The sequence below is a fragment of the Scophthalmus maximus genome, chromosome 9 (assembly GCF_022379125.1).
Source record: "Scophthalmus maximus strain ysfricsl-2021 chromosome 9, ASM2237912v1, whole genome shotgun sequence".
Lineage (NCBI taxonomy): Eukaryota > Metazoa > Chordata > Actinopteri > Pleuronectiformes > Scophthalmidae > Scophthalmus > Scophthalmus maximus.
The window spans coordinates 17,000,985-17,010,040 of NC_061523.1; the positions used below are offsets into that span (position 1 = coordinate 17,000,985).

General features: G+C 39.2%; 2 protein-coding genes across 5 annotated transcripts; one reads left to right on the forward strand and one right to left on the reverse strand.

The window, feature by feature from the left end:
- The first annotated feature begins 1,678 nt into the window (after positions 1 to 1,678).
- On the forward strand, positions 1,679 to 4,353 carry c1galt1c1 (C1GALT1-specific chaperone 1). Of its 4 annotated transcripts, XM_035650285.2 has the most exons (3): positions 1,969 to 2,222; positions 2,328 to 2,410; positions 2,667 to 4,353. In XM_035650285.2, the coding sequence occupies exon 3, from the start codon at positions 2,681 to 2,683 to the stop codon at positions 3,632 to 3,634; it is 954 nt and encodes a 317-aa protein (XP_035506178.1). In that variant the 5' UTR covers positions 1,969 to 2,222; positions 2,328 to 2,410; positions 2,667 to 2,680; the 3' UTR covers positions 3,635 to 4,353. The 4 variants fall into 4 exon arrangements, with proteins under 4 accessions (XP_035506177.1, XP_035506179.1, XP_035506178.1 ...); XM_035650284.2 differs by lacking the exons at positions 1,969 to 2,222; positions 2,328 to 2,410 and adding an exon at positions 1,679 to 1,883; XM_035650286.2 differs by lacking the exons at positions 1,969 to 2,222; positions 2,328 to 2,410 and adding an exon at positions 1,938 to 1,962.
- A 746-nt stretch (positions 4,354 to 5,099) lies between these two features.
- On the reverse strand, positions 5,100 to 8,206 carry mcts1 (MCTS1 re-initiation and release factor). The gene is made up of 6 exons (XM_035650712.2): positions 7,982 to 8,206; positions 6,692 to 6,844; positions 6,501 to 6,598; positions 6,280 to 6,413; positions 5,474 to 5,541; positions 5,100 to 5,369 (listed from the first exon to the last, which is right to left on the reverse strand). The coding sequence occupies exons 1-6, from the start codon at positions 7,990 to 7,992 to the stop codon at positions 5,288 to 5,290; spliced, it is 546 nt and encodes a 181-aa protein (XP_035506605.2). The 5' UTR covers positions 7,993 to 8,206; the 3' UTR covers positions 5,100 to 5,287.
- Positions 8,207 to 9,056: the final 850 nt, after the last annotated feature.

Genomic DNA, 9,056 nt, shown 5'->3' on the forward strand with positions numbered 1-9,056 from the left:
CAGATTTGAACTCTACCTCAGCCCGACTGAGAACTTCACTTATATACCCTTAGTGGCCATCCATCACGATCTGATCAATACATTATCATCACACCCAGTCTCCTTCTTAATGGTTTGGAAACGATGGATCAGGCGTCATAGACGCAATTTAGGGGACCCTGTCAATTCAGCAGGAACCTATCTGTGCTTGTACAGAGAGGCCTGACAAATGTTTACTCTGCAGCAAGTAATCAGCGGCCGTCCAGCAGAGCTCTGATGGTTTATGTCTCACACCATTTCTGCGCGAAGGTCTGTTCAAACGTCTCATCGCTCATGTTGGAGATCACGGAGCTGGTGGAAATGTGTCACTGTGGGTTTCTGCGTCATTTTGAATGATTAACAATTCTGAGGTAATTACTTGTGACTGTCTATGGAGCAAACAGGTCTAGGTCATGTTACCTAGTCTGGGGTTAGAGGCACAAACAATGAAATGCTTCCTTCTTGTTCCAAATGATCTGTTGTTTGTGGCAAATAATAATTCAGTAATAAAAATTCAACATTTTTATATTTACTCATTTGGCAAATGATAAAGAAACAAATAAACCTTATGTGATGCATATTTTTCAGTCAAACTGAAGACAGAAATTTATGTAATAAACCCGATGTGTTTTAAAATACACAACAACATTTTATAAGCAATTAAAATACATGAATCTCAGACCTGAATATTTTTTAAGTGTCATTTGCTTATCAGTTCTCTTTGACTTGGCGGTGGGAGGAAGGTGGTTTAGAGGAAGGATGCTGGAGGAATGGGGAGCCATTTAAATGTGAACCTCCCATTGCTTTGTTCACATTCAATTTGTTCCCAATGATAAAATATTTTACAGAAAAGCTTTGCTGAAAGACTATTGTGAAAAATAAAGTGAATCTTGGTAATGATGGGAATGCTATTAGTTTAACAAACATTTGCTCATAGACCAAAGTGTTTCCAAAGATATTAAAGACCAAAAGAAGTCAGCCCATGAGGCTTTTAATCAAACTGAAAGGTCACTAATGCTCCTCAGATGAGCAGGTGAGTCAGGTGATTTATAGTGCTGTCACCACGTCTCTGGAATTGTTGTTGAAAACAACAACAGTTGATGCATGTGGCTGTGGAGCAGTCAATGACAGAGGGCAAAAGCACTGCAGAGTTTGTTTTTTTTAGGTCAAACAGTGACTTCAAAAGTGAAAAGTCTGCGACAAAGACAGATTAGTCATTTGGAGAGGAGCAGTGACACAAATAACAACAAACTCTGACCAGTTTTCCTTAAAAAAAAGAGGAAGAAAATGAAATCTTTTTCTCCGCATTGGGGACAGTAAAAACAGAATATATTACAAAATACAAAAGACAGTTAGAGCAATGGGAAGGAAGATATAGACTAATGTTTGACCAAACTGGTTTAAATAAGACCCTTTTTTTAAATGGGAAAATTAAAAATTTACTTGCACAGTGTAATAAATTTGAAAACACAAACAGTGTTAATGCACTGTTCTAAATAATATGAGGCGAATACACGGTTTAAAAATATGATGATGATATTGATTTTGACCTAGAGCCTGTTGTAACACTCCGGTGCAGTAGGTGGCGGTATTGCAGTTGCTACCGTTAGGTTGCTACGGCAATACTTCAAAGAGAATAAAAAAGACTCGAAGAAGAAGAAGAAGAAGACGAAGAAGAAGAAGAGGACGAAGAAGAGGAGGAGGAGGTTCAATGGGAAGGACGAAAATATGAGGAAATAGGATCCGTCGTAGTGGTTGTGGAGCATGTTCCTGTCGAGTTGATGATTAACTGTGGTTCCTGGCGCTGACGGGAGAAGTGGGAGCTGAGAGACGGAGCAGGAGCCCGACAGAGTTGAGCTAACTAGGTACAGTAATCACTAATACTCCGCCCACAGTTCACAGTTAGCCGTGAGGAGGAAGCTAGATGCTAACAGCTGGCCACAGGTACGGCGACTGTCATCTGCCGCCCCGGGTGTTCAAGAAGTCCCATAGACTCGGTTCAGATCATTGAAGGTCGAGGTTGAAAGACGCGGATGTCGGAGACGTGTCACCGAAACTCTCCAGTGTTGATGGTGTCGCCTTGTCTCCACACACACAGAGCAACAAGAGACTCGGCTACAGTTTGAGTTCAGTGTCGGAATGTTGCGTGACAGGCTGAGCTGCTTCGACGGGTCGATTCGTCGTCTGTGTTGGTCGACGGGGCGGTAATGTTTGATGGGCAAATCCTTATTTTAAGTCTGTGTTTCTTTATCGAGGAAATGTGTCAAAAATATTCCTCCTTAAATGTGAATATTGTCTGGTTTTTACAGTAAACTCACTGCACGAGGCGTCGGGCTGCCACAGTTATGAATCTGTAATGTTGTCTGTAAGCTGGACTGTAATGTTGTCGCAGGTAAACGTGACGTTGTCTTTATTTTTGATAACTCACCTATAAGTAGGAACCAAACCTGTTTATCTGAATTATCTCAAACAAAGAGGTGTAGCAGGTCACCACAACAAGGCTGAAACATTATTTATAAAGATTATTTGATTGACCAAAAAAAGAGATTTTTTTTTTTAGATTGATTTAATCATTGTTTTGGTCTCCAGATGGAGGTAACACTGCATTCCGCAAACAGCTACAATAACGTATTTTCCCACTTCTTCAGTGTCGGCTGCCAACATGCTGTCTGAAGGAGGATCTTTCATGAAGGGGGTGGTCATGGGAGGCCTCTTCTGCTTAGTGTTGTCGCTTCTGGGTAGTTTCAGCCCCGGCACAAAGTCCAGTACAGAGGACCACCATCATCATCACGTCAAGGCCCCGAGCAAAGACGAGCTGAATCATCTCTCCAACTCTGAGGTGCAGGCGTCGAGCAAACAAATACAGGTTTATTGTGTCATCATGGTCCAGCCCAAGATCCTTCCCTTCTGGGCGGCAGCATTGGACACCTGGAGCAAACATTGTGACGAGGCCGTGTTCTACACCTCAGAGTCCTCTAAGGCGCTCGATGCCGTAGACCTGAATGAAAAAGATGAGTGGGCGAGGTTACGTAAAGCTCTGAAGCATGCTTATGAGAACGCTGGAGACCTGCGCTGGTTCTTTGTGGCACAAGCCACCACGTTTGCCATCATTGAGAACCTCAAATACCTGGTGCTCACAAAGGATCCCAGTGAGCCCTTCTACCTGGGCAACGTCATGAAGTCAGGCGAGCTCGAGTATGTGGCGTATGATAGTGGCATTGTTTTAAGCTATGAAGCTCTTAAAAGGCTGGTGCATGTGTTCCAGGACGAAGAACAATGTCCAGAGAGAGGAAGAGCCCTGTGGAAGTTGAGTGAGGAGAAGCAGCTGGCAGTGTGTCTCAAATACAAAGGTGTGTTTGCAGAGAACGGAGAAGACGCACATGGAAAGGGCCTGTTCAACAGCAAGACTGTCTACAACCTGATATCAGACAGCATGAAGGAAAACCCCAATAATGTGGTGGAGGGCTGCTGCTCCGATGTGGCAGTCACATTCAGCGGGATGTCACCAAATCAGATGCAAGTTATGATGTTCGGAGTTTACAGACTCCGTCCGTACGGGCACGATTTTCATGACGCGTTAGCATTTTACCCTCCTGAAGGTTCGGACAATGATTAGAGACTCATTCCTTGCAACTGGATGTGGCATTTTAATTATAATTTTTTCTGTCATCTATGATGGCAAAACTACATTTGGGGAGATGGTTTTCTAATGCTGTTGGTAAAACTTGATTCTGAGTGGAAACAATTTTATGTATATTTGTACCTTTTGCACATGGCACAATCAGCCCCTTTTTTCTTTGTGGTGGAGGAAAACCTCAGTGAATGGATGTGTCGTTCTTTTGAATGAAGATAGAACTGAGAAATGTTTCAAAGTTGTGATATGAGATCATCTGGATGTTTTGGTTATTGTAATATTGTTCTGAGTCTAAAATGTTTGTCTTTCTGTCATGTTTAAGCTGCGTTAGTTATTAAATGACTACACTGTATTGAAATTGTTTATCAAAGTGCTTGACTCTATATTATGAATTACAATCTCAGAGAAAACTTCTCCAAACTTTAAACATTGTACTGAAACATCAATATTAACTTGGACGTGTCAGAGCCCTGCCCAGTTGATAATGAAGTGGGTTTTTTGCGTGATATGTTTGGTTATATCCACATATGAAGGAACTTCACAGCTAAATTTATCAGTAAGTACATTTATAAGAAAGAAAAGTAATTAAGAAAAAAAAAGGGGTGGTGTCACTTTTCCACTGACATTTTTTGAACAGGTGATTTTGGACTGACCGTGACTTTATTTTAAATAGTAAAATAAAATAAAATGAATCTAATTAACTTGTGCTTTTGCAGTGTCTTTCCTAGAATTTAAGCAATGCTTTGTTCGATGAAGTGTGGTCACCTTCACCAAGGGGGTTGTATTCTCATTGCCGAGTTCCCTTCTAATTTATATATGCAGGGAATGTGTTCTATTGCTGATAAACTGTGACACCATTTTGTATTCTACTAGATTAGTGTTGGAATGTAACTAAGTGCATTTACTCAAGTATTTCTGCTAAAAAAATAACAAAGGTAACAGTAATAAGTAAAATGATCCAATAATACAATGTACTAAAATATTCTGCATAATGAATACTTACACATTTGTGACTTGAATGTGAATCCAAGTGGAGTATTTAATGTCAGAGTATAGTTAGACTAGGCTATATCTACTTTTACATAATTATCTTCAGCCACTGGTTGGCGTTTAGATACAAAAATTGACAACTTTATAAAGGCAGGTTTGTAAATCAAATTAGACTCCAGTAGTTGTACCAATAAACTAGAAACAGTACTTATTCAAGAATCCCCAAACTCTCTGCCAGTTTAAACTGAGGCACTGTAAAGCTTCACTGACAAAAGAAAGGAATAGAATAATAGGTCTGACTTTTGGAAATCTGCCACACCAAATGCAAACACTCACATCCTGCTTTGTTGAGGAAACTGGACAAGCCCTTACAGCTATTCAATGTAGGACAACTTAATAATCAAGTTAAGCCTGATGTAATGAAAACTAAAATCACAGGTGACATAACACAGGCGTCTTTAATTGGATCAAATGCAAAAAAGCAAGATCATTCTTTTATTTGTGCATAATGGCAATTGATTCAAAGCCTCAAGCAGGTTACACAGCTAAGTCCATAGGTGTAAACAGTTGACTGGCAGCTCATGCCTCACTGTCAAGAGCATCATGATTTCGTGGGGGTTGGGGGTGTTATGGGTGTCGATGTCATCATTTATACGTCTTCATGTGCCACAATCCGTCATTCAGATAGTGAACGTTCTCAATTCCAATTCCCTTGTTGACTTTTTCTCTGTTTGCAAATGACAAATACAATACAAATACAAATATAAGATTGTGCATCATAAGAGCATCGAAGAAATGCATTTGCCCCTGTAAAATGTACTGAAGTCTTACATGCTTTCTGCAGACATCTTCATAACGCCAACGCAAAGTGCAAGTCGTTTGCCCTCCGCCATTATAGCCTGCATTCACTTGTTAAAGAAAAACTTGTCTGAAGGTTGACCTTAAATGTTGTTGTATGCTGTCAGAACATCTCTTTGTTATAATGAGTTGTGTAAATATATGTTCTTTTCATTGTGAAACTATTGCAGGACAAATTAGAGTTAATCAATGGGAAACACTGCCAGTCGTACAAAAATTCAGATACCAACTTCTGAGATGTAGACATTTCCTACTATGTCAGGTTCCTATGATAATAAACTCTATATTTGTTGTTTATACAACAATACCAATATAAAATATGTTAAATGGGGTTCAGGGTAAAAATAATAATTTAAAAAAATATATATTTTATGCCATTTTAAACACAAAACCAGTTAATTATTAAAGAAAATAAATGCCAGACATTAATATTGCAAGAAATAAGGAATTGTAACCATACGGTACTGCTATAACGGAATACTATCACCATGCCCATTTTTTTCTGAGTTATTTATGTAACACAAAAAGAAATTGAAAAAATAAAATAAGTTTACAAAAAGCGATGACAAGTACCTGCATAAGACAAGTTGGATAAAAGGACCCGCCTCACTGATATTGTACTTCAGTGATGCAAATTTATAACAAATTTGTGATTTATTAAATTGTGTAGACAGAAATTGAGTGATAGGGAGTGAACTTAGGGTTTTTCTTCCCCATGGGTAGTTGCCCAGTCGGTGTTCCAGCCTTGTCCATGTGCAGCATCTCAGATCAAAGGATACAACTACTGTCTTGGCGTCAGCAGGGTAGAGTTTAGCGCCTGGTGACGTCAGCCCGGGGCACATGATGTTTGCACCACTTAAGACAAATTTAATTGCCCCTTTGTCTACTTGCTGGTGTGGAAGAATGAAAGGATCTGTGAAAAGGGAAAGGAGTTTCTAATCAGTGTGACAATCTGGGAGGAAAAAAACGACAATTAAAGGTTGGCAATTGAAGGATTTACATTTATGCAACAGTCTGAGGGTTGGGTAGAATGGCCCTTCTCTCTGTCTGAAGAAAAGCAGCTCTCCATTCACTGTCAGGATTTCAATGTGCTCATGGCTAGAACAAGAAGCAAGAATAAAGAAATCTTAAACATCCACGACACAAAAAGTCAACGCGTATGAAACACTGATCAGAAAAGAGAAGTCATACCATCTGACTATTTTTACAGGGTCCTTTTTTGGCATAATGTGATTGAGCCATGACTCGATGTCGGGAAACTGTCTCAGCAGCTCCTTTTTGATATCTTTGATCACTGACGTTTTCAGCTGGATACAGTTCGACACATTTTCCTTCTCATCAAATCTGAAACAAAGAGCAAGACACACGAGGTAAAGGCCATTACATGTGTGAGATGCAGTGGAGAGCATTATATAACAATATCCAACATTTTTGCAATCCATATGTGATACTGATGTAAAAGATAAGTAAATGTGAAAGTGATCAAATAGCACAAACAATAATACCAGTTACACACAATGCTTAAGAAAGTTAAATCAAATATTTGCAGTGAACGCAATGTTGGACGAATGCAACTGATGTAATATGCAGATAAATGGGAAAGACTCAGGATATTAAGTATGTTGATTCTTTAGTCAAAATATTTGTAATTGCTTGTACCTCATTTGACCAAACAGAGTAATTCCCTTACCAATGACACAAAAATGCTCAAATGTATTTCAGTACTTGTACTTTGTTTGAGTACTTCCAGTCTGACTTCTACTCAACTACACTGTATTTAACTACCGCTCCTGGTTATTTCTCATTTTGGATACACGATGAACCAATTAGATGTTGTGCATTGTTACAGATCAAAGGCACAGCTCACTGACACAGGTCTTCCTTTTTGACAATGTTTTTTTTATTTTTTATTTAACAACCTGTGCAGAAAAAAGAATCTACTCTCAGAACATTTGGAGGCTATAATTAAACAATTTTTTCTGCAAAAGTGCATTTCGCATGAGTGTTTTCACGCTATGGTTCTGACATTTTTCAAAGGATCTGAAGGATCTGAACACTTCTTCCACCACTGTAATGTAGTTCTTTTTTTTGCATCATTCATTCATTCATTTTACTCCTCGAAGTAGACAAGATATTATACTGATAAGAGTCAGTATTAGTGGTTATGAAGTGAAGCAGCTATGTGATGTCTCAAAGGAAGATCACTCGTAGCTGGTGGAGAGATGTGACTATGTTTCCATCTGTGGATGATACGACTTGATTTTGACTTTCAGATTTCAGGCGATATTGAATTGTTCATTGTCTGATCCGATTCACGCCGGGCCTGATATGATAAACGGAGGATTTCACAAAACATAACAATCAATTCCCGCGTGTCTAGACGATTAAAACCGTGATCACACACCACTTCTTATCAGTTAGCGTTAACCACCTAGCCGTGGTTAGCTAACGCTATAGCATGGGCAATAATCAGGAACGTACTTTTTAAACATCCTTGTTGGTCGCCGTCGCCGAGTTCCTCAATTGTGATTAAGCTTCTCCACGCGCTTACGGTGCCAGACTGAATGTGGTAAACACAATTCAAGCGAAAACAATAAAGGTAATCTAGTCAGTAGCGCTAGTTCAGATCCACGCCTGTTTGGAGGAGGAGGGCCGGCATCCGGATGAGCGTTGTCTTCACTTTACGACAGTTTGTGACGTTACACGGCAGGTCAGGTTCGACCGTCACCAGGGTAACCTCCTCAACTGAAGTGCTCAAGTTCCGCGAAACGCCCCCTTGTATCTTTCTACGTATTTATTATTCCTTTTTATTGAATTGATTTTGGTCTTTATTATCTGATATCCACTTTGCTGCGGTTAACAGCTACATCTCCTCTTTGAGGAACAAGTAAATGAATGTCTTATATTATCCTGGGAAAGTCAACATGACATTCAATTGAGGGTAAAGAGCAAGGCAACAAATAAACTTTGCATAAATGTGTACATTTAAATAGAAGGAAAAAATACATAATAAAAACTGAGCAAATGTTCGTTATTTTCTCAGAATATATATATAATAATAGAATAATATATATTTTAATCAGAATATATGGCACCCCTTCTTTGTATATGTGTTTTTTTTATTACTGGATGAGTGCAATACGCTATGTGCAATGTGCAATGACATATCTGATGTCTATTGTTCTATGTTGCTGTTTTTGATCTATTAGTGTGATCATTGTTCGTAACTGTGGAGGCAGTATCTGTGCAGCACCGAGTCCAAGACAAGTTTTCCTACGGGGACAATAAAGTATATCGTATCATATCGTAGGTTGGGAATCCCTGTTCTAAACTATGTGACTTTACATGAAGTAATTACAACCACCTTGAGTAGCTACAACAGTAGAAATGCTTCTTATACATTGATGTATCACAATGTAATAGTGTCATAATACACTGAGCACAAGGGACATTATCCTTTTGATACTGATGAGTCCTTCTGAATACAGTAGTCCTGCTTGAATAAAGGGCTTTTACTTTACTGCAGAATTGGCACTGAACTAAAGTGCTTCTTGAC

Bases quoted from the DNA above. Each gene is read 5' to 3' on its own strand.
- c1galt1c1 (XM_035650284.2), top strand. From the start codon at position 2,681: ATGCTGTCTGAAGGAGGATCTTTCATGAAGGGGGTGGTCATGGGAGGC.
- mcts1 (XM_035650712.2), bottom strand. The intron at 6,414-6,500 runs GTAAATCCTTCA...CCCTTTTCACAG, and splicing joins CCTCAGACTGTTGCATAAAT to ATCCTTTCATTCTTCCACAC. The intron at 5,370-5,473 runs GTAAGACTTCAG...ATTTGCAAACAG, and splicing joins AAGATGTCTGCAGAAAGCAT to AGAAAAAGTCAACAAGGGAA.